General features: G+C 35.4%; 1 protein-coding gene and 1 pseudogene across 1 annotated transcript; one reads left to right on the top strand and one right to left on the bottom strand.

Moving 5' to 3' along the window:
* The first annotated feature begins 18,868 nt into the window (after positions 1 to 18,868).
* On the top strand, positions 18,869 to 21,036 carry LOC146950534 (expansin-A20-like). The gene is made up of 3 exons (XM_085746440.1): positions 18,869 to 19,154; positions 19,669 to 19,987; positions 20,456 to 21,036. The coding sequence occupies exons 1-3, from the start codon at positions 19,019 to 19,021 to the stop codon at positions 20,757 to 20,759; spliced, it is 759 nt and encodes a 252-aa protein (XP_085602566.1). The 5' UTR covers positions 18,869 to 19,018; the 3' UTR covers positions 20,760 to 21,036.
* Positions 20,968 to 23,295, bottom strand: LOC146950533 (putative L-type lectin-domain containing receptor kinase VII.2 pseudogene; annotated as a pseudogene).
* Positions 23,296 to 25,255: the final 1,960 nt, after the last annotated feature.

Here is a 25,255-nt window from a genome sequence, read left to right as displayed (position 1 = left end):
GAAGGCATTGGAAGCTTATCTTCAATAAGCGTTGACATTGTACTATGTACGAACTGTACAACCACCTTCTCCACTACTTTGTTTTGTGTCTACGCTACACGACAAGAAAACAGCTCCAGAATAACAGCTATGCCTGCAAAGATGTTCCTTCACAATGGGAATGAATTTCAAATTGGTTCTTCATAGGACAACAACAAAATCAGGCAAAAGATCATTGGTGAAAGATCAAGCTTCAACAACGACTCTTTGATGTGCTGACAATTTCACAACGTCTCTTTCACACCTCTATATAAAGGAGTGAAGACTTAGAGTTTTGGCAATGCTGAACGAAAGACTCTCAACATTTTTACAAGTGCCAAACCTTTGCTGAAATTGTTCTGCATTCACTTAGAATTTCTGTGTCTCAAAGTCATATCTTAGAAATTCTTAAGTCTTAGAGTCTGTATCTGATTTGTATTGTGAGCACCTCTGATTGTATATCAAGTGTTCAACCTTAAACAATTTTCTGTGTAATTTTGTTTAGTTAGAAGTCTCTTGCAGTTGTGCTTGAGCATAGAAGTATCTTGATTGTGTTCTTGAGCATAGGAAGACTCTTGCAAAGTGTGCTTGAGCAAAGGAAGTCTCTTGCAGGCGTGCTTGAGCAATTGTAATCAGATATTACTCTTAGTGAAATCTCCTTGGAAGTGCAAAGGGGACTGGACTACTTCCGGATTGTGGAAGGAACCAGTATAGTTGCTTTGTGTCGTTCTTCTTCTCTCTCTCTGTCTGATTCCGCTGCATTTAGATTCTGATTATCACTTCTGAAGCTGTCTCACTTAGCTTCTGATCAGTGTGATCAGTTTTTAGGAGAAACGAAGAATTTTTCAAAACACAATTCAACCCCCCTTCTTGTGTTTTTCTCACCTTCAATTAGTATCTAGAGCCTTGGTCTGTTGTTTAACACTTAACCGTGCAACCGTCAAAGATCTGAGAAAAACATGTCTGGTCCTACTCCCACTGGATCTGGTCATACTAGCTATAATAATGTCTCACATGATTATAGTGATGGTAAGAAATCCAGTGTTGGAAAGATTCAAAAGTTCAACGGAGATGCTGAAGAATTTTCTTGGTGGAAAACCAACTTCTATAGTTATATCATGAGCTTAGACGAAGAACTATGGGATATACTAGAAGAAGGAGTTGGTGACTTGGTTCTTGATGAAGAAGGAGCTGCTGTGGATAGAAAGAAACATACTCCTGAGTTGAAGAAACTCTACAAGAAGCATCATATTATCAGAGGAGCTCTTGTCACTGCTATCCCTAAAGCAGAGTACATGAAGATGAGTGACAAATCCACTGCTAAAGCTATGTTTGCTTCTCTCTGTTCAAACTATGAAGGCAGCAAGAAGGTCAAAGAAGCAAAGGCTCTCATGCTTGTACATCAGAATGAGTTATTCAAGGTGAAGGATGATGAAACTATTGAGGAGATGTACTCAAGGTTTCAAACCTTAGTCTCTGGGCTACAGATTCTAAAGAAGAGTTATGTTGCTTTTGACCATGTGAGTAAGATACTCAGAAGCTTGCCTGCTAGATGGAGACCAAAGGTGACTGCCATTGAGGAAGCTAAAGATTTAAACACTTTAAGTGTCGAAGATCTTGTTAGTTCTCTCAAAGTTCATGAGTTAAGTCTTAATGAACATGAGTCTACTAAGAAGAGTAAATCAATAGCTCTTCCATCCAAATGTAAGTCATCAAAAGCTCTCAAAGTGGTTGAATTTGAAGAAGAAGAAGAAGAACAATCAAGTTCAGATTCTGAACCAGATGCTGCTGAAATGGCCATGCTCTCCAACAGACTACAATATTTGGCCAAGAAGAACAGAAAGTTTCTAGCCAGAAGGAGCAACTCCAGAAGCTCAAGGAAAGAAGATCAGAAGGGATGCTTCAACTGTAAGAAGCCTGGACACTTCATTGCTGATTGCCCTGATCTTCAGAAGGAAAAGTCAAAGGACAAGTCAAAGAAGTCAACATTCAAACCAAGCAAATTCAAGAAGCAGATTAAGCAGAGTTTAATGGCAACCTGGGATGATTTAGGAAGTGAATCTGGATCTGATAAAGAGGAAGCTGATGAAGATGCAAAGGTAGTTGTTGGGTTAGTTGCTACAACAACTTCAGAAGCAGGATCAGATTCAGACTCAGAAGATAAAAATGAGGTATACTCTAAAATTCCCAGAGATGAACTTGTTGAGTCACTTAAAGAAATTCTTACACATTTTGAAGTAAGAACTGTTATACCCTAATTTTGGACCTAAAAATACTAGCTCCATTCTTCTTTTCTTGTATTTCAAGTCATTTGATATGTCTCTGATCAATTACATCTTTCTCTGCATCTTATTTCAATGTTATTTGCAAAATTCATGAAAAGGGTATTTTAGTCATTTCCTGCATTCAACTCATTTTGATCCTTGAAAATTGTTTGAGTCTTTTCAATTAGTTTGTATGAGTCCTTGTTTCAATCTCATGATAAAATCCATTTCAAAAATTACATTTGCAGTCATTTTGAGCCAATTTAGCCCCTAGGGGCATTTTAGTCTTTTCATGTGTTAAAACTCTGTTTAATTTCCAAAAAGTTGTCTCTGAGTCTTTTCAATTGGTTTGAATAAATTCTTGCCTTGACTCTCTGTTGAAAACCACTTTAAAATTGCATCTTAATCATTTTTGAGTCGTTTTAGTCCCTAGGGGCATTTTTGTCATTTCACATGAAATTTTGGCAGAGAGAGGTTACTTTAAAGTACCTCATTTAAGTAGTTGGTTCGTTTTAGTCCGTTTTGTGTCTTTTATTGGTTTCACTTTACGCTATTTTCCAATTACCAAATTTTAATTCAATTTTATTTTTAAATTTTCATTTTAGTCCTAAAAACCCTAAAAATTGCACTTTAGTCCTTCAATTTCTAACATTTGCATTTTAGTCCCTTTTGTTATTTTTTTTCTTTTTTCAGTCCTTTAATTTTTAATAATTGCAAAACAGTCCCCATTAGTGTCAAGTCTTGTTTTTAGTTTTTTTTAACTGCAGATTGGTCCCCAAAGTTTCTAAAATTGCAAAAAAGGCCCCAAAGTCCAGAATTAGTCCAAAGCCGAGTTAGTTACAAGTCCAGTACAGGTGTCACAAAATCATTGGGTCTCAAGCACACATGGCAGCCTATATAAGGGCCAACTCATCAATGTGCAGTAACAGAATCAATCACAACGTGCCAACTCAACAAACACATTTTCCTCATTCTCTCTCTTTTCTCAAGGATCAAAATCCTAACTAACTCCAGAAATTACCAAGAACATGAAGAACATTCACGAAACCCTAACTTCATCAGAATCAAAGTTAAACCAAAATTGAAGTAAATTCATCGAAGTTCTTAGAGATTCATCACTGAATCATCATCATCGAACTATAGGCACTGCAATTCAAGCACAAGTTCAGAGAACTTGTACGATCACAGTGGAAAAGAAGAGAAATTGAAGAAGGTGAATCAAATCAGAGAAGGATAAGAAGAATTTCACCAATTCAACAACAACGAATCATCTACCAGAAGCTCAGAGAAGATTCACAAAGGTTTCTTTCGTCTTCTCACTCGAATCTCCAGGTAAATCCACAAAACCTTCTCGTTTTCACTTAAAATCATCGAAGGCTTGAAATTGAAAATAAACGGTGAATCGAAGTGAAAACTTCGAAAAGATTTAAAAAAGATTGAAACCGAAACCCTAAAATGTGAAATCATGAAGATTCACCATTTATTTTTCAAATCAGAGTTCAAATCCATAATCAGCGTAAAAAATAGGTTAGATTAGGGTTTAGTTTCAAAAAGATTAGGAAAAGTTTGAAACCCTAGAAACCGTAAAGTATAGGTTCCGATCTACATAGATCTAGGCTTCTTTCGTGATTTCTGGTGTTAGATTCGTGTTCAGAATGAAAAATAAACGGTGAAAAGAGTTAGAACATAAAGATTTGATGAATTTAGGGTTCCGTCATCGCCGGCGGTGGTCAATCCCGCCGGAGAAGATGATCGGAGAGTCTAGAGAGAAGGGAGAGGAGTTTACAACATAGAGAGAGAAAGATAGAAGGGAAATGAATTTAGACCGGTCCTTGATACATATATAGGTGTGTGAACCAGACCGGTTCGTTTGAACCAGTCTGGTTCACCTTTGAACCAACATCTCCACCATAGATCTGTTGTATGATGTGTTGTACGGTCCTGATTTGAACCTTCTGTGTGCCTGAACCTGCTTATTGTGCACCACGCGCTGTCAACCATCAGATCTAGGGTTTTGATGGATCTGGATCAATCCAACGCCTCTGAGGCATCTGGATGATCCAGATCCAGTATTAACCTTGGGCCTGGGCTCCTCTTTGCTGCATCTTCGTTTTACATTATATTTTTTGCTATTTCATCATTGTTTTTTACTTTTTACACCACTGCCTTGTCTAAAATTGTTGTAAAAATTCCTAGAGAAATTTCTATGTGTTCTTGATCATTTGCTTGATATTTTTGTGATGTTATTATGTGTTAACACTTGATTAAAAAACATGTAGTATTTTCTTGTTAATTCTTTACTATTTTTGTTAAAAATTTGTGAAGTTTTGCATGTTCTTGTGTCTAAAAATTCTTTAGAAATTCTAAAAAAATTTCATACATATTTCTTGATAGTTTTGTGGTATTTTGTGTTGGTTTTTGCATATTAAAAATTTGGAAATAATATTGTGATGATTTTCTTGCTATTTTGTGATGTTTTGTATTAAAAAATTTGTGAAAATTTGCTTGATTCTAGTTCCAATTTCTTGATAAATGTTTGTGACCTATACCATATGATCTTGTGAAGTTTTAGCTACTGTTTGTATGTGTTTCTTGCTGCATGTGAATATGTGTAATTAGTTTCTTGTTTTACAAGTCATGTAAATGTGTGTATGTGAAAATAAAGTGCTAAGTGTACCTAAAAATATGTTATGATCCTTGACTTGAATATGCCCTATAATTCTCACACTCATAATACAATGAAGTCTTTAGAAATTGCTTATGATAGGAGAATTATAGGTCATGTATTTATTGAGAGGTTATGGTGAATTTTTACTACATTTTGACACTTTATTCTTGTCATTTTTACTATTCTTTGTTTAGTATCTCCTTGCCTATTTTTCTATCATTTTATGCCTTATTTTCACTAACCACTCTACTTCATGTTTCATACATCATGAGCATTTCATCCTCCATCTCACATTCTCATCCTTTTATTTCTTGCACTTTAAAATTCATGCAAAAATTAGAATGTAACACTTAGGAATTTTTGTACCTCACTTTAATGCAATTTTAATTTCTTGCAAGACCATAGAATGTATCTAGGCCAATGATGTAATATGGACAATGGACTCTAATAATGTACACCGACACAAGCACCGACACATGCACACACATCACATAGATATTGCTAGATGTATGGCTAGGATATGCATGTTTAGATGTATGTTTAGGATTGAATGCCTTAGATGTATGTTTAGGATCTTACACTTAGAAAAACCTTTTTTTCCAACAAATATGAACAATATCATTCAAATCATTTTCTAAATAAACCTTGGGATCAAAATCCCATTGATTTTCCTTTTGTTTTCTTAAACAAAATTTTAATGAATTTTAATCATATTTTGACTTTTTTTTGCAAAATAACTAATTCCACCTCACTTTTTCACAATCTTATGCCCTTGAGGCCTCTCCCTCTCATTCTTCAAAATCCCATTTTCAAACTTAAAATCAACCAACAAAAACAAAAACCTTTTTTTGGAAGAGAACTACGGTGGATTTGATCCCTTAAAAGGGTACGTAGGCAAGGAATCAAAATTCCTTCAATTCAAATAAAATAAAAATTCAAACACTTTCTTCTCCCTCCAATTCTTCATTTAGAAAACCTTTAGGTACAAATAATACTTTCAAATAGCATTTAAAAATAAAGCGCGCACGTAGAAAGTAAAGACGGTTCCTATAGGATACTATAGTCGTTATGGGTGCCTAACACCTTCCCGTAGCGAAAACAACTCCCGGACCTCGATTCTCAAGGGTTTTGCTTAGTTTTTCCCTTCCCAAGAAAAAATAAGATATCACCGGTTAAAAAAGTTCAAACGTAATCAATGTTTGACACCGAAAAACCAAGATAAAACAAGAACCAATGTGTTGAAGGATTTAAAAGAAAAATATGCTGATTTGGTAAAACAGCAAAAATCAACTCTATTGGATCTGAAAGCTTCTGAACAAGGACTTAGGGGCTTTGACTTCATGTGTAAAACTTATGAAGATCAGCTCAGGTTCTTATGTCAGAAGCTACAAGAAAAGTGTAATGAAAAACCTTTAAGTAACCATGAAATTGCTCTTGAAGATTTTATCATATCTGGCATTGACAGAAGCAGAGTGGCTTCTATGATTTATAGCATTTACAAGAACAATGACAGAGGAATTGGTTTTTTAGAAGTGAAACTTGAGAAAACCAATCTAAAATCTTGTTGTGAATGCATCAAGGAAGGTCTGAAAACCTTCTTTGTACCTGAAGGTGTTGAGTTGGAAACTGTTGTTCAGTCAGAACCTGAAGCTTCTAGCTCTAAGGCTAAGATTACCTCAAAGCCAAAGAACTCTAAGCAAAAGGCTATGATCAAATCTGATTCCAAGACTTCAAAGATCAGGATCCTGAAAAGATCAGAACATGTTCCTCAGAGTCTGATGAAACCAAAATCTGAGGTTCTGAAGTCTAAGTTTCAAAAGAAGACAGTTACTGCTTCTGAAGTACCAAAACCAAAAGTGATGGTTAATCAGAAGCAACCCAACTCATATCACAAGGTACAGGAAGTGAAGAGTAAAGCCTCAAGTACTAACCTTTCAGGACCCATAGGACAATGGGTACCTAAATCTGAAATTGTGGAAAATGCAGATATGTCTAAGAGCAGCACCAAAGAAAAGATCATGGTACCTAGATAGCGGTTGCTCAAGACACATAACAGGAGAGAAGTACATGTTCCTCAGCCTAACAATGAAAGAGGGAGGAAATGTGAAATTTGGAGGCAACCAGTCTGGCAAAATCATAGGTACAGGAACTATTGATAATTCCTCTACCTCTATTAATAATGTATGGTTGGTAGATGGTCTTGAACATAACCTTTTGAGCATTAGTCAATTTTGTGATAATGGTTATGATGTGCTTTTTGAGAAAACCAATTGTACTGTAATCAACAAGGAAGACAAATCCATTGTGTTCAAGGGAAAGAGAGTTGATAATGTCTACAAAATCAATTTTTCTGAACTGGCTGATCAGAAGGTGATTTGCCTTCTGTCAGTGAATGATAAGAAGTGGATGGGGCACAGAAGGTTGGGACATGCTAACTGGAGATTAATCTCTAAGCTTAGTAAGTTACAACTTGTCAAAGGGCTACCAGACATTGACTATCATTCAGATGCACTCTGTGGTGCATGTCAGAGAGGGAAAATTGTGAAATCATCTTTTAAAACCAAAGACATTGTTTCAACCTCCAAACCCTTAGAACTACTCTATATTGATCTATTTGGACCAGTGAGTACTGCATCCTTATATGGAAGTAAATATAGATTAGTCATTGTTGATGATTATAACAGATGGACTTGGGTGAAATTCATAAAGAGTAAAGATGTTGCTTGTGATGTATTCAGTAGTTTCTGCACTCAAATTCAATCTGAAAAAGAATCAAAGATTTTGAAAGTCAGAAGTGATCATGGTGGAGAATTTGAAAATGAGTCATTTGAAGTTTTTTGTGAAAAACATGGAATTGTCCATGAATTCTCTTCTCCTAGAACTCCACAACAAAATGGGGTTGTAGAAAGAAAGAATAGAACTTTACAAGAAATGGCCAGAACCATGATCCATGAAAACAATTTACCAAAACATTTTTGGGCAGAAGCAGTGAATACATCATGTTATGTCTAGAACAGGATCTATATCAGACCTATTTTGGAGAAAACAACATACGAACTCTTTAAAGGAAGGAAACCCAATATCTCTTACTTTCATCAATTTGGATGTACATGTTACATTCTGAATAACAAGCTCTACCTAAAGAAATTTGATGCCAAGGCCCAAAGAGGAATCTTTTTAGGTTACTCTGAAAGGTCAAAGACATACAGAGTGTATAATTCAGAAACACTTTGTGTTGAAGAATCTATGCACGTTAAATTTGATGACAAAGAGCTTGAAGATAAAACTTCAAAGCAAGGTGAAAGTTTTGCAGAGATACAGGTTCCCGAAGCTACTCCAGAACCTGATCAGATAGCTGAATCTGAAGAAAGTCCAGAAGTTGAACCCACATCAGAAGCACATGATGAAGCTGCTTCTGATGAAGCACAAGATGGCTCACATCAAGCAGATCCTCCCAGAAATAAATTCAAACACAAGTCTTCACATCCATAAGAGCTAATCGTTGGAAACAAAGACAATCCAAGAAGAACAAGATCATACTTTAGACAAGAAGAGTCAATGATTGGACTGATCTCAATGATTGAACCTACAACAGTTGATGAAGCACTTTCAGATGATGGATGGATCTTAGCTATGCAAGAAGAGTTGAATCAATTTCAAAGAAATGATGTGTGGGATCTGGTACCCAAACCTCAACACAAGAACATTATTGGAACAAAATGGGTATTCAGAAACAAGTTGAATGAGCAAGGAGAAGTAACAAGAAACAAAGCAAGACTTGTTGCACAAGGGTACAGTCAACAAGAAGACATTGATTATACTGAAACATTTGCTCCAGTTGCAAGATTGGAAGCAATCAGGTTACTTCTTTCCTATGCAGTTAATCATGGCATAATATTATATCAAATGGATGTCAAGAGTGCTTTTCTTAATGGTGTCATAGAAGAAGAAGTGTATGTCAAGCAACCTCCTGGATTTGAGGATATTAAATATCCTGGCCATGTTTTTAAACTGAAGAAATCACTATATGGCTTGAAACAAGCTCCCAGAGCTTGGTAAGATAGACTAAGTAATTTCTTAACCAATAATGATTTTAAAAGAGGACAGGTTGATACAACACTCTTCAGAAGGACCCTTGGGAAAGATATTCTTGTGGTGCAGATATATGTTGATGATATAATATTTGGTTATACTAATGCATCTCTTTGCAAGGAATTCTCTAAGTTGATGCAGGATGAATTTGAAATGAGCATAATGGGAGAGCTGAAGTTCTTCCTTGGCATTCAAATCAACCAATGCAAAGATGGAGTTTATGTTCATCAATCAAAGTATACAAAGGAGCTTCTGAAGAAGTTCAAGCTTGAAGATTGTAAAGTGATGAACACTCCAATGCACCCTACGTGCACCTTAAGCAAAGAAGATGAGGGAACTAAAGTAGATCAGAAGCTGTACAGAGGTATGATTGGTTCTTTGTTATACCTCACTGCATCTAGGCCAGATATTTTATTCAGTGTATGCTTGTGTGCAAGATTCCAATCAGATCCTAGAGAATCTCATATGACTGCTGTCAAGAGAATCTTCAGGTATTTGAAAGGAACAACTAATCTTGGACTCCTTTATAGGAAATCCTTAGATTATAAGCTAATTGGATTCTGTGATGCTGATTATGCTGGTGATAGGATTGAAAGAAAGTCAACCAGTGGCAATTGTCAATTTCTGGATGATAATCTTATATCTTGGGCTAGCAAAAGACAAACAACTATTGCTATGTCTACAGCAGAAGCAGAATACATTTCAGCTGCAAGTTGTTGTACACAACTACTTTGGATGAAACATCAGTTGGAAGACTATCAGATAATTGCTAACAGTATTCCCATTTATTGTGATAATACTGCTGCTATTTGTTTGTCTAAAAATCCAATTTTGCATTCAAGAGCCAAGCATATTGAAATCAAACACCATTTTATCAGAGACTATGTTCAAAAAGGGATTTTAGATATACAATTCATTGATACTGAGAATCAATGAGCTGATATATTTACTAAGCCATTAACTATTGAAAGATTTGATTTTATAAAGAAAAATTTGAACATGCACTTCATGTCTGATTAAATCTTGCTTGCTCCTGAATAGAATTTTAGGTTTTGAAGTCAGTTCAGAAGCAGTGGTCCATCAGAAGCTCTTTATTTAGGTTCTGAGGAAAACTCGCTTCTGATGATGACATCAGCATCTGAAGTTTAGAAGCTGGATTTTATGCTCCTGAATAGTTGAGTTAGTGGAAACGTTGGGAGTTACTTTATTTGGTAACTCCTGGCCCACTAACTTGGTAGTTACTCTGAGAACTTCTGACGTGGCCTGTCTGTATTGGTGTATAACTTAAAAGGGCAATGATGATTCAATAGCTTTGAAAAGTACTTTCACGCGCCCCCAATGTCATTAATGTTATGTTTTTTTGTCTCTTTTGAATTGCAATCGTTTTTACTCTTAACACATTGTCAATTCACACACTACTCACTTCACAACAAACACTTTGTTTTCAAACCTGTTCTTGTGAAGTAAGCGCATTCTCTCAACCCTAGAACCCTAAAATCATCATCTTCTTCAATCATCAAATGACATCATCAAGCTCGCAACGAGAAGTTTCAGAATCTACTGCGCAAAAGGTCCCTGATTATGACTACAAAGGAAGAAGCATGAAACTAGAAGAATGGGAACTACAGGTTCAGATAGAAAATCCAGTGGATTTCGAATCACTAGCTTTTCATGATTGTTGGATCAGAAGCTACTATAAAGAGCAAGGACTTATGCAATATTTCAAGATGTTGAATGGACCAACATACGAAGCTTTGGTTAGGCATTTCTGGGTAAGAGCAAAAATTTATGACAAAGCAGCATCTATAGCTGAAGAAAGTCAAATGGTTTTGCTTTATCCGGAACTGGAAGGGAAAACTAGAGAAGAAATGGGACTTGAACCATTCACCGGCGTTGAAATCAGGTCAAGTATCTGTGGAATTCCAGTAAGGATTGCAGAATGGCAGATAGAAGTTGTACTCAGTGTAGAAGCTTCTGGGAAATATTATGGAATTGATCTTTCAAGCCCATCTGATGAATGCGTTTGGAAGGAAAAAGCAAACATGGCTATATTCAATTCCACAAAGGAAGGAAAGTATGCTGATCTAAGCACTGTGACTAAGCTGCTTCTGAAGATTCAGAACGAGAATTTGTTCCCAAAAGGTGCAGGTGATAAACCTAATCTGGCTCAGAAAGTTTTTCTCCAGCACTTCATCAAAAAGGAAAAGGTGAATGTGCCCAAATATATGTTCAAATGGTTGATAGAGTGTCTGAAAAGGAGTCAGCTGCAGGACAGATCCTGGGTTCCTTATTGAAGACTCTTATCAGAAATATTCTATCAAGGAGGAGTTTTGGACAGATTAAGCAGTGTTGAAGCCTTCACAAATAAGATGCTTGACACCAAGACTGGGAAGTTCATCAATGCTCATACACTCATGCATATGAAGCTTATCAGCAATGTCACCAAGCTTGAATCTGATTTGAGTGAATCCAGTGCTAAATCTGATCTGATGAAGGATTTTCCACCCATCTGCAAGAAGGATCCTCTTGAAGTGCAGATGTATTTCATCAAAGATCACTTTGAGGCAACCAGCAAGGTCATCAGGTTGGAGGATGTACCTGAGGAAATGTATGGTGGTGCTCTACCACTGGCTAGAGGCAGAAAATCAAAAAGAAAGATGACTGCAGAAGAGTACTTAGAAGTTGAAAAATCTGCAAAGAAAGCAAAACCTGCTTCTGACAAGCTCAAGATTGGTGGTTCTGGAATGCCATCAATTGAGAAAGTTGTTGCATCTTTGGTTCTACCCTATCAACCGGCAATACCAAAGAAAAGGAGGAAGCCAACAATAAGGAAGATTAGGGAATCTCCTTATGTGGTTAAAGAAGCAGAGGATGTTGAAGTTGCGTCTGATTTGGCTTCAATGGATTTAAAAGGGAAGAAGGCAGAAGCTGAAAAAGTCTTGGAAATCGCATCTAAGCTACAAGAGTGTGTGGCCTCAGAAGCTAAGAACTTGTTGCTGATGGCAAGTGAGACTGCTCAGAAGGATTTTGATCCTGAACCAGAAGTGGTAGTCAATGTATCATCAGATTCCTCATCCTCATCATCATCAGATTCTGATGATGATATACCCATTGGACTCGTTTTTCGAAAACCAGTAAAAAGCCATCCAACATCAACCAAGACCAACAAAAAGCCCTCTCAGTCAAGCACTTATGAGCCAGTGGATCATATTATCAATGAAAAGTTAGAAGAAATAACTGAGAGAAGAGACAAAGTCATTGATAGTATTCTCCGTCATCACCCTCAACCTCTTAACATTCAACCCCTCAACATGGTTGTACTAGAAAATGTTGAGCCTACCTTAGAGAAAGCCTCTGAGACAACCTCAGAAGCAGTTGCTTCTGAGAAAATTGTTTCAGAAAGCCCCCAACAACAAACACCTGAACCACACAAAACCTCATCACCCCAAAAACAACAATCACCCAAAGCTGACATTGACCCCCAACTCAACATTCAAACTTCACCACAACAACCACCAACCAATACTGAAACTGACCCCCAATCAAACCCACAACCAGAGCATACAGAACCACAAGAAGAACAAGCTTTACCCCATCCTACTCCAATGGAAATTGACAATCATCAAGTCAATCTTCAAGCCTCAACCTCAACCTCACAAATTAACCCTGACCAACCATCCTCTTCAACTCAATCTGATCATAACCTCACCATTATAACACCTGAACCTGTTCAAGATCTGTCTCTGAGTGACTCTGACCAATCCTCAGATCTAGAAATCCTTGAACAACCACCCTTGAACATACTGGAATCTGAGTACATTGATGTTGAGTTACTCAAGATCCTCTCAGAGATGCAGGATCTGGTACAGAACAGAAGGGTAATTAATCTGTCATCAGCCTATGAGGAACAATGGGAATCCTTGCAGAAGAGAGCTACTGATCTGATAGCATCTGTAAGTAGAAAATGCATCAGAATCAAGACTTTTGCTGTAAGGAAGTTTTTGAAGAATATGGAGTTAGCCAAGAAAGGTCCAAGGCTACTTCTGACAAACGAGCCATTCTACTCAGAAGCTGACTACATGACTAGAGAAGCCAGAATGTTCAAGCTACTAAGGCAGCAGATGGCACAGCAACAACAGGAAGCTAAAGCCAGGGAATTGGCTCTTCTCCAGAGGCAACAATATCTTGAAGATCTGTTGAAGAAGCAAGCAGAACAAATGGAGATGATGAGGAGACAACAACAAACTAAACCTTAGTTGCACACCCTAGTGTTTATTTTTTGTTTGTTGTTTGTTTTAACTGTTTCAGTTCTTGCTTCTGAACATCTTTTGTTTTAATTGTTTCTGAATGTTAGTAACTTGCTTAGTTGGTTCTGATCCATCATGCTTGATATTCTGCTCATACATTGCTCTGAATTACTTTATACTCATGATTATATTTTTAAAAAGATTATAGGTTCTGATTATAGTTATACTCTCTTCATGTTTGAGTTTTCTCAAATCTTTTTGTCTTTATTGCTTTTTTTTTTTTTGCTAATGACAAAAGGGGGAGTATATGTGATAGTATTTAAAGGCTCTGAGCCCCATTAATAATATTTGAAAATTTTGAAAAACTCTATCTTTTTGTCTTACCTTTAAAGGGATGTATCAAAAAGGGGAAATATCAAAATTTTAAATAAAATCAACTCAACCATCCTTCTTATCTATAAGTTAATTCTTTCAATTTTAATCTCTGATATTTTTATTGTGCGTAAAATGAATTTAATTAACCTGGATAGAACTTAGGGGGAGCTTACAAACCTCACCTTAAAAACTATCAGACTCAGGGGGAGTTAGAGCTTACAAACCTCTGACTCCGAGCTTACAAACCTCAGAACCCCAAAGTTAACTTGTTAATTAGATTAACAACAATTGATCAATTTTAAATACTATTGTTTGTCATCATCAAAAAGGGGGAGATTGTTGGAACAAAATGTGTTTAACAATGAACCTTAAAGAGTTTTGATGATAACAAGGTATTAAAAATTGTAAATTGGACTAGCTAATATTTGTTCAAGTGTACAGGACCATAGTTAAAAAGTTACATCATGTAAAGGTTCTGAAGAACAAAAAGAGAGCTAAGGAATCAAGAAAAGGAAGCTTGAAAGCATCTGAAGAAAAGTGCATCTGAACACAAAAGTGCATCTGAAGACAAGTGTGCTCCTGGAGAATGATGACGTCATCAGAAGCTGAAACTCATCAGAAGGTGAAAGTCATCAGAAGCTGAAAGTCATCAGAAGCGGAAAAGTCATCAGAAGCGGATAGTTCAGAAGCAACTTTATCAGAAGCTGAAGCTCATTAGAAGCTGATTATCACCACAAACTGAAGATTCAAAGATCAACACTCCAAAAGCTGTCTATTGGATTCGAAAACACTGCAGAAGACTAGTGGATGATTGCAACGGTCATTTTTGTGAAGATTTGAAGGCATTGGAAGCTTATCTTCAATAAGCGTTGACATTGTACTATGTACGAACTGTACAACCACCTTCTCCACTACTCTGTTTTGTGTCTACGCTACAGGACAAGAAAACAGCTCCAGAATAACAGCTATGCCTGCAAGGATGTTCCTTCACAATGGGAATGGATTTCAAATTGGTTCTTCATAGGACAACAACCAAATCAGGCAAAAGATCATTGGTGAAAGATCAAGCTTCAACAACGACTCTTTGATGTGCTGGCAATTTCACAACGTCTTTTTCACACCTCTATATAAAGGAGTGAAGACTTAGAGTTTTGGCAATGCTGAACGAAAGACTCTCAACATTTTTACAAGTGTCAAACCTCTGCTGAAATTGTTCTGCATTCACTTAGAATTTATGTGTCTCAAAGTCATATCTTAGAAATTCTTAAGTCTTAGAGTCTGTATCTGATTTGTATTGTGAGCACCTCTGATTGTATATCAAGTGTTCAACCTTAAACAATTTTTTGTGTAATTTTGTTTAGTTAGAAGTCTCTTGCAGTTGTGCTTGAGCATAGAAGTCTCTTGATTGTGTTCTTGAGCATAGGAAGACTCTTGCAAAGTGTGCTTGAGCAAAGGAAGTCTCTTGCAGGTGTGCTTGAGCAATTGTAATCAGATATTACTCTTAGTGAAATCTCCTTGGAAGTGCAAGGGGGACTGTACTACTTCCGGATTGTGGAAGGAACCAGTATAATTGCTTTGTGTCGTTCTTCTTCTCTCTCTCTCTCTCTCTGTGTGTTTTATTCCGCTGCATTTAGATTCTGATTATCACTTCTGAAGCTGTCTCACTTAGCTTCTGATCAGTGTGATCAGTTTTTAGGAGAAACGAAGAATTTTTCAAAACACAATTCAAAGCCCCTTCTTGTGTTTTTCTCATCTTCATAATTTAGGGAGGAAAAGTTTGAAACCAATTGTGAGATGGAATAGACAAACCAATGTTAGCAAGCTGGTTTGCACAGTGATTTCCTTCTCTATATATGTGGGAAACATTGAAGTTAAAAAGCTGAAGAAGAAGCATACAGTTGTTCCATCTATTCCTAAGATTCTAAGGAACAATCTTAGAGACTTGAATGCCAAGAAAACTAACATAGAGTCAATTTCAAGCCAAAAATTGTGCTAGTGTTTATGATAAGATATTTCAATAACTACCAGTGCTCCAATTAATTCTGAACTTAAAGCTGAAGTAACACCAAGATTGATTGAGAAAGCTCCCAAGAATTTAACATTAGCATTCCTAAAAATTCCACCACAGGTTGCATCACCAGGGTTTCCAATTGATGCTTCATCAGTGTTACATTTAACACAATCAAGAATAGGGGATGACCATAAAACTTCTTTGGTGATTCTTGGCTTTGGAAGATTAATTCTAACTTCAAAGAATTTAAGGATAGAAAAGTCTGTGAGTGATGAATTAGCAGATAGAAGTGAGATGTTGCCAGAAAGAGAAGCACATGAGATAACCATGTTGATAGAATATCTGACATTGATTATCTTAGCATTAAATCTTCTTTGGTTTATGCTAAACCAGATGGTGCTGAAGCAGTGAATTATGGCAGATAGAGAAACCAGTCTACATTGAGGGGACCAATTTCTTTCAGCTATCCTTATGATATCCAAAAAACTTGAAAAGTTACAGGTGATTTTTCCAAGCCTTTTAAAAGTTTAACTGGCCAATAATAGATGGTAATACACTTGAATTACACTCTTGATCAATAACACTCTACCATCAATTGATAGAAGGGATGCTTTCTAAGCTTCTAGCTTAGTCTTGATTTTATCAGCAATAGGTTGACATATTTGGGCTTGCCTTTGAAAATTGGAACTCCAAGATAAGTAAATGGAAGAGAACCAATGTTAAAACCAAGATCATTAGCCAATTGAGTCAATCTATGATTACTGATAGAACCTGCAAAATTAGAAGATTTTTTAGGGTTAACAAGTTGGCCAGAAACTTCAGCATAACTGAGAAAATCTTTCTTAAGAGTGGACATGTTGGAGTTGGTTCCTTTGCTGAAAATCATCATGTCATCAACATACATGATATGAGAAGAAATATTAAAGTCTCTAGATCCATGTACAAACTTTAGTTTCCCATCCCTAACTACTTAAGTCAATTGAAATTCCATTAATGTCTTTGGAGGAAGGTAAATATAAATATTATTGTAAGTACTTTTTTTCTTCCAAACCCTAAGGTCTAACCTGTAATGAGACACCATCTTATCATCTACATTCTACTGTATAAAACAAAAATCCATGTAAATTAGAGTGGTTGAAAGTAGAGTAAAATATATTTTTATTTCTTTTTATAAGCACTAGAAGTAAAATAGTCAAATGAACTGTTTAATCAAGGCCCTGTTTAGTATAAAATAATGGATAACTAATAAGCTAACTTATAACAGATGAACTTATAACAAATGATTTATAAGTTAATTTATAGTTGGTAGTGCATAGATTAGCCGATTGTTTTTGCATTATTTGATAAAATTAATAGTTAAAGTAGTTTATAAGTATGCAATAACATTATAAAGAGGTAAATTTAATTAATATTTATTTATTCAATTAATATTGCAGGGATGAAATTGAGATAAAAGTGATAAGCTACAACTATAAGCCAAACAAATAAACTTATCAAAAAAACACTATAAGTTCATAAAATAAACTATAAACTTGTGTGAAAAATACGATTATCAAACAAATCTTTTTTAATCATAAAAACTTTATACTCCTTCCGGTCATATTTATAAGGAAAAAACAACTTTCTAAGTGCATTGAATAACTGATGTATTTGACATATAAATGTGATTACATATATTAATTATTCAATGTACCTAAAACGTTTCTTTTTTATTTATAAATGTGATTGGAGGGAGTAAGTTATAAACTCAAAGAGATCATTGTTTAAAAAAAGGGTTAATTATGTTTCTAGTCCCTATAAAATAGCGACCTTGTAAGTTTAGTCCCTACTTAATTTTAATAGCATTTTTAGTCCCTAATTTTGTTTTTCTGCACTGAGTATTAGTCCCTACTCAATTCAAATTTGTTTAATTTATGCTTAAACTCTTAAATTTTTGAACAATTTTTTGCAGACATGTTTAGAACATTACTAAAAGTTCGCCCGCAAAAAATTATTGCAAAATTTGATTTCTACATCCAGATTTTATTAATTTTTATCTTTAACTTTTGTCGTTTTAAAAAATTCATATTTAATTCATTTCATGTCAGAAAATTCTAAATTTTAGTAAACGAACCTTTCATAGTGTTCTAATCTTGTCTCAAAAAAATCGTTCAAAAATTTAAGAGTTTAAGGATAATTAATCAAACTTTGTTTTAGCAGGGACTAAAATTATAAGTAATTTTTTTTTATAGGGACTAAAAATGCTATTAAAATTAAGTAGGGACTAAACTTACAAGGTCGCTATTTTATAGGGACTAAAAACATAATTAACCCTTAAAAAAATTAAACAAATGTTGTTCTGGTAATTTAAAGTCAAACATAATTAATAAAGATAAATATTACTCCCTCCGTCCCGGAATAACTGACCCATTTTCTAAAAAAAAGTGTCCCAAAATAACTGACCCATTTCAATTTTCAATACAACTTTCATCATTCCCAATACAATATAACACTAAATAATACTACTTTTATCACTCCCAATACAATATATTCCACTTTCCCCTTTATTTATACATTTTTCTTAATCTGTGTGAAATGAGCCAAGGGGTCAAATAAATTGGGACGGAGGGAGTACAAATGAAAATTTATGATGAGACAGTAGCAGTATTAATGAAGAAACAGTTTTAGCAGTCACGTTTTCACATTGAGGAGTCAGTCTTCTGTGACTGACTACCTCTGCCAGTTCTACAGTGTCACTCAAGTCACTACAAAACAAACCATCAAATAATTCTTTTTAGGGGAATTAGTCACTTTAGTCCCTGAATCGGAAGGGATTCGTCATTTTAGTCCCTGAATGCAGATAAATTGCAAAATAGTCCTTGAATGTAGACTTTGTTAGTCAATTTAGTCCCTGAATGCTAACTTCGTTAGTCAATTTAGTCCCTGAATGTAGACTCCGTTAGTCACTTTAGTCCCTGAAATTGACCATGCAGGGACTGTTTTGCAATTTCTCTTCGTTCAGGGACTAAAGTGACGAATCCTCTCCCATTCAGGGACTAAAGTGACTAATTCCCCTTCTTTCTAAAAAAGTGCCCTACAACTACAAGCCTCTGCCTCTCCATTCCCGCCTAAAAACAAGGACACTTTCTAGAGAAAGGACAAAGGCAAACTAAGTTACAAACTAGAACCTTGAATCCTGGTTAGAAAGCAAAAAACATGGGTTCAAAATGTCAAAGTTTCTATCTTTTTGTTTATCAATGAAATATACATCATTTTCAGTTATAAAAAGAAGGGTTTTTTTTTCCCTTGTTTAGTGTTAATTGTTTCCATTAGAAAGAAGAAAAAAAACAACTTTTTATTTCAAATGAGTGTTCTACAATCTACATTTCTCTACCTGCTTTTACTACAAGCATGCAGCAAGGTTGCTTCTTACACAGATGAAGAATGGAAGTCTGCAACTGCAACGTACATCCAAGATAAAGATAGTTCTCTCATTACAGGTATTTCTTAGAGCTGTCAAATGAGCCGATCCGGTCCACTTTGGTCTAGTGTGTCCTACTACGTAAATGAGCGGAATTGGCTTGGCCCATTTGTTATTAGGCCACATATTCTTTAGCCAAGCCCAACTACTGTGGGCCGGATAAAAAGGCCCAATCGTTTTAGGCTTGTAATGTGAAGCACGAATACGGACACAGACACCAGACACGACACTGACATGCTGACACTGTTATTTGAGAAAATCACAAAATTCAGTGTAATTATATGTGTCGGTGTCATGTTGGTGTGGGACACAACACGTGTCCGACACCTGGACATGGTTAATCTGAAAAGTGTCCGTGGTTCATAGGGCTTGTGTTTTACATCCTAGTCCATGTAAAATTATGGGCCATGGGTCCGTCCATCTGGCCTAATCCATTTTGACAGCTCTAATATTTTTGCACAAAAGTTTAAGTAAGTTGGGTTCCGGGACTCACCAGTTTTAGTTTTGACAATGTGGTTGTGAATTGATTACAGAAGGAGCTTGTGGTTATGGAGACATTCACAAGGTTGATTATGGGAAATATAGTACTGGGCTAAGCACATTTTTGTTCAACAAAGGGAGTACTTGTGGTGCTTGTTATGAGATTAGATGTGTTGATCACATCTTATGGTGCTTGATTGGAAGTCCTTCTGTAGTTGTTACTGTTACAGATTTCTGTCCTCCAAATTATGGACTTTCATCTGATTATGGTGGATGGTGCAATTTTCCAAGTGAGCATTTTGAGATGTCAGAAGCTGCATTCGCTGAAATTGCTAAGAGAAAATCTGATATAGTTCCAATTCAATATAGGAGGTAAAACTAAAATGTTTTAATGAGACATATTGATTGACTATTAGAGAGAGCTTATAGAAACAACCTATCAGATATCCATAAGCCATTTTTAGCTTATTTCCGTAAGTTCTCTAGGATAGTTTATAAAACAACTTATAGCTTATGAAAACAATATCACTTTATTTTATTTAACGCTATAGAAATAGCTTATAAGCACTTATATGATAAAAATATTTTAAATTGCAGTTGCAGTCGTGGTTACGCTGTTAACCTTTATATTGCAGCAAAATGCAACCTATGTGGTTGCAATGCTGTTAAGGAGACATCAAAATTCTTTATATTGGGGCTGCCAATTTAAAACTATAAGTGCATATGTTATAAGTGCTTAATAAAGCTGTTTACTTTATCCAAACAGGGCCTAAGTATTTTTACATAAAAAAAAAAAATACAAAGAGTATTTTTTTTTTTGCTGATGTGAGAGTTGTGCAGGGTTAAATGTAAAAGAACTGGTGGCTTGAAATTCACAATGAGTGGAAGTGATTATTTCTATCAAGTTCTTATTACAAATGTAGGGTTGGATGGTGAAGTGGTTGCTGTAAAAGTGAAGGGAACTAAAACTGGATGGATACCAATGGCAAGGAATTGGGGACAAAACTGGCATTGCAATGTGAATCTTCAAAAACAACCTCTATCCTTTGAGGTGACTATCACAAGTGGAAAAACAATCACATCTTACAATGTAGCTCCTGCAAACTGGCAATTTGGACAAACATTTGAAGGTAAACAATTCTAGCATGAGAGGATTCAGAATTTTGATGCTAGAAGATAAGTTTTAGTGACTTGAATTCTGAACTTCTAACTGTGATTTATGGCCCTTCCTAGCACTTTTATTTTGACATGATGTTCAATTTTAATGCTGTAATGATGTTTTAGATTCATGATGCATCTTCAAATTTTTAAATAAATGTATGGACATATACAAATCTATCAATGCATCCAAGTGGTGTCTACCACAATATTATTTATCTTTTCTAAGTTTAAATTCCATACATCCTCTGATGACCTTGTAATTTTGCAGAGTTTTGGCCGTTATAAATACAACATTCTATGAAATATGTCAAAAATTATAGTACAAAACAATGAATCCATTGGATAGCAACTTCCAAATAAGCTAGACCTTGAATATTTTGCATTCATTGCCACATGATGGATAACCTAAAATCTGCAACAACCTATGACCTACAACATTACCGGCCTTCCCGAATGATATCTGAATCCGACCGTAAAATGGAACTTGAGCCACTCGTAGACGTCTTAGAATTATAACTGAATATTCTAATTTCTTCAAAAGTAGGGTGATCTCTAAATGGAAGTGTACTTTCAGTTCTAGACCACATTGCAGCTGATTTTATTCTTCCGAGTAAACCTTTCTCCATATTTTCTTCATCAGATTCGATGCTTTCTATTTCTCCTTCTAACATTTTCACAACCTGTCTCATTATTGGTCTAACACTAGGGTCTGAATTTGAACACAGCAAACCCAAATGAAGCAATCTCTCAGATTCCTCAATGGTGTATCCTCCCTTAGCCTTCAACCTTTCATCAACAGCATTGTGCAATTGATCAAGTACCATTAGGGACTCCACCCATTCAATTAACCCTGGCTTATGTTCTTCAATAGGTTTTCGCCCGCAAATCACTTCCAACACCAATATTCCAAACCCAAACACATCAGACATAGTTGATGCTCTTCCTGTTCGAATCAATTCCGGAGCAATGTATCCTAATGTTCCGAGTACTTTTGTTGTGCTGGCCACCTGTCCGTGATGCTCATGCATGAGAGCCAAACCAAAATCCCCCAATCTAGCATTCATATCCTTGTCAAGTAGAACATTGCTTGCTTTGATATCCCTATGCAAGACCGTAACTTCCCAACCTTCATGCAGGTACAGAATCCCTGTGGCTAAATTTTTCAAAACTTGAATCCTCTCTTCCCATGTAAGCATCTTTCCTTCTTCACACTCAAAGATCCATTTGTCTAAACTTCCATTATTCATGAAGTCATAAACTAGAATCAAGTTTCCCTTTTCTTCCTTGCACCAACCTCTGAATCCTACTAAATTTCTATGTTTCAGTCTTCCTAGGCTTGAAACCTCGGCCAAAAATTCTCTCATCCCTTCTCTTTCTTGAGGGATTCTTTTGACCACGACTTCAACCGCTTGCAAGATCCCTTTATATACACTCTTGTTTCCTCCTACAGCAACCACATTCTCTTCAGAGAATCCTCCTGTTGCTTCATGAATCTCTTGGTAACTAATCTTATGTGGCCAATACTCTAGTTCCCAATCTTCAATTTCTTCCTCTACATTGTTTCCCCTATAGAGGATAAAAAACAATGCACAACTGCAACTGATGATTAATACACAGACAACACTGATGGCTCCTACAACTATAGCTTTTGTTCCAGAAAACGATCCCTTATGAGGGAAAAATGAAGGTAAGTTATCTGTCACTAATGCATTACCAATTGAAAAATTTGTGTTACTAAAGCTCCAAGCAAGAATCTTACTACTGTCTATTAATCTCCCTGTGGATGCGCAAAATCCAACATATGTTTCATCCATAAGAACCCTAGAAAGATTAACATTCGTACTGATGAGAGGAACATGAGGCCTCTTTTGTCCTGCCAGAGCCATTGTAACATTTAGCTGGGAGTGCATAAACTCAATCCATACTTGATAATTTTCTCCGCTTTTTATCTTCAACACCTTAAATTCTTTGTCATTTTTTCCACCCCAGTAACCAGCCTCATGTGAAGTTAAGGAACTAAGCGAGTTTATGTCAACACCAACATGATTGTCATTTATATCGTTGAACTCTTCGTTTCTAACAATATCGAATTCAACTGCAAGAACATGGTTGTTAGGATTACCTTCATTGGTGAGATTGAAGAGGCCAATATACTCAGCTGATGTTGTGCCATTTACACCTCTTGAAGATGTGAATAGGAAGGACAAGGCATGTCCTTCAAAAGAGTTTTTGATGGGGGCAACAGAGAAAATGAAAGATGTTGCAAAGGGGAGAATGGTGGAAGAGTTGGGCGGTTTGATAGGTATTATTTTAGGGTAAAAAGCACGGCCTATGGAGAAGAAACTACCATTAGTGAGAGTGAGAATAGAGACTTAATGGTGGCATTTCCATATAGGATGATGTTTGCAGAGTTGAAGTTTGTATTATAGACAAATTCAGTAGTGGAAACACAACATATAATTATGGATACAGTGTGAAGAAAAATGATAAAAAGCTTAAGTTGAGGCATTGTGAAAGGACTAAGAAGTAAGAACATAGGAAAAATTGTTGCCAAACTCAGTTTATTTAATATTAAATATATAAGATTTAATAGTGATGTTATATGAGTGAACAGTATTAGATGCCGGCTGGAAAAGGGAGTGATGGTTTGTCAAAAATGCTAAGTATATACTTGTTTGAAGTTTGAAATATGAAGAATGAGGTCTACATATGCAAATGTGGGGAGTGGATCCTCTCCAGTGGAGATACCTCCAGTTTTCTACGGTGTTTAACTATCCACCTTTGATTATACTCTCTCTCCTTTTTATTGTTACAAAAACACTCTCTCACCTATTTAATAGAGGGTTAATGGAGGGCTTAGATTACACATGAGAGAAAAAAACCGGAGACAATCTCCTCCCGCAAATGTGGTGTATTAATTTGTCAGCACAAGACTTTTTGTTTGTACTATTTGATAGTTTTTCATGCAAATGGGAAAAAATGTGTCACAAGGGAAGATTTTTCAGATTTTCCTCTAGCTACCCTTTTTTCCTTCTATCTAATCCATTGAGCAACGAGCATATGGCACAGTAATGACCATTAACTTGTTGTGGCATTACTTAGATATGCAATGCAAATATTTCATTGACTTATTCAAATGTTTCATTAGATATACTAGAATTAGAGAAGCTGAAAATTACACATGAGTCTAGACACTTTTTGTTTCTCATAGATGGTTTCAAACAAGTGATTTAAGTGAAATGGTTAATGAATTCAATTAAACATGAATATTCTAAGAACTCGAATTTGAATTTTAACTGGAATAATTTGTTGTTAAATTTTTTTATTTACCTTTCGATTGAACTCTAGATTAGTAAACTTATCAAACCTTTATAAAATAAAAATATGAAACTCTTTGAACTTTTTTTAAAAAAAGTTTGGGAAAGGGAGAATGTTATTAACTAAAGTGGCATTATTGACCATTTAACAACCGTTCAAAAGAGATTCAAACTCAACATGCTAAACTCTTTACCACTAAATTAACACCTGAAGTGTAACTCTTCGTTGAACTTGATGCAAGAAAATTGCTTAAAAAATAACACTATCAAACCTTCATCTCATTCACAATTAATTTCTGTTTAAAATATAATCTATAGATATTCATCTCATCTCAATGTGCTACAAGCAAGCCATCGGAGATCATATCAAACCTTTCTCTAACTAACTACAGCTGCCATGCTCCTTACTAAAAATTGAAGTAAAGTACGTATTTATAAAATACATAAATAGGGCCGATCAATGTATTTGTAGGCTTAAAACGAATTTTAAGTTGAAGCATTTTAAGTGTGTTGACATAGAAAAGTAAAAATTAAGAACACGAAATGTGTAATTTTATTTGTGTCATGTCGGACATTAAATATGAGTATCACTCACAATCAGTATTCGAATATTGATTCATCAGGTTATGAAAGTCCAACTCCTCCCGTTAGACTCAACCCCGTTAGTGCAAGAACTTTTTAAAAAACAAAAATTTAGTTTAATTAATAATATATGTTGACAATGATATTTAATATAAAGATTATTTATCTTTTTATTTTATTTTAAATAATAGACATTATTTACCTATTGTTAAATCTTGAAATATCAAGGTATACTATTGAATTATAACACAAATATAAATTACTTTTTTACTTTTGCATATTTTGGTTGCACACAATTTTTCTTAATATGTTTCCAACAAATAGCGTCATATTCATAGAAATCTAAAGAAAACGAAAATTAAGATACGTATAACAAATAAAGTGTTGCAAAAATTAGGAATAAATTATTTCTACAAATAATAATCTATCATATAAATAAAAGCATCAATTAAATATTAAAGAGAATAAACAAGAGGGATAACAAGTAAACTTATCTTTCTTGAAATTGCGGTGATTGCGGTGACTTGACGTCGGTAACGGTGAAGTGAACAAACACGAAACCATGAAAGTGATAATCTGC

Source organism: Medicago sativa, chromosome 2 (assembly GCF_051527215.1).
Source record: "Medicago sativa cultivar Bolivia chromosome 2, Bolivia_mono, whole genome shotgun sequence".
NCBI lineage: Eukaryota > Viridiplantae > Streptophyta > Magnoliopsida > Fabales > Fabaceae > Medicago > Medicago sativa.
Note: the sequence above shows the minus strand (reverse complement) of the source record. Positions and strands in the feature narration are given on the sequence as shown.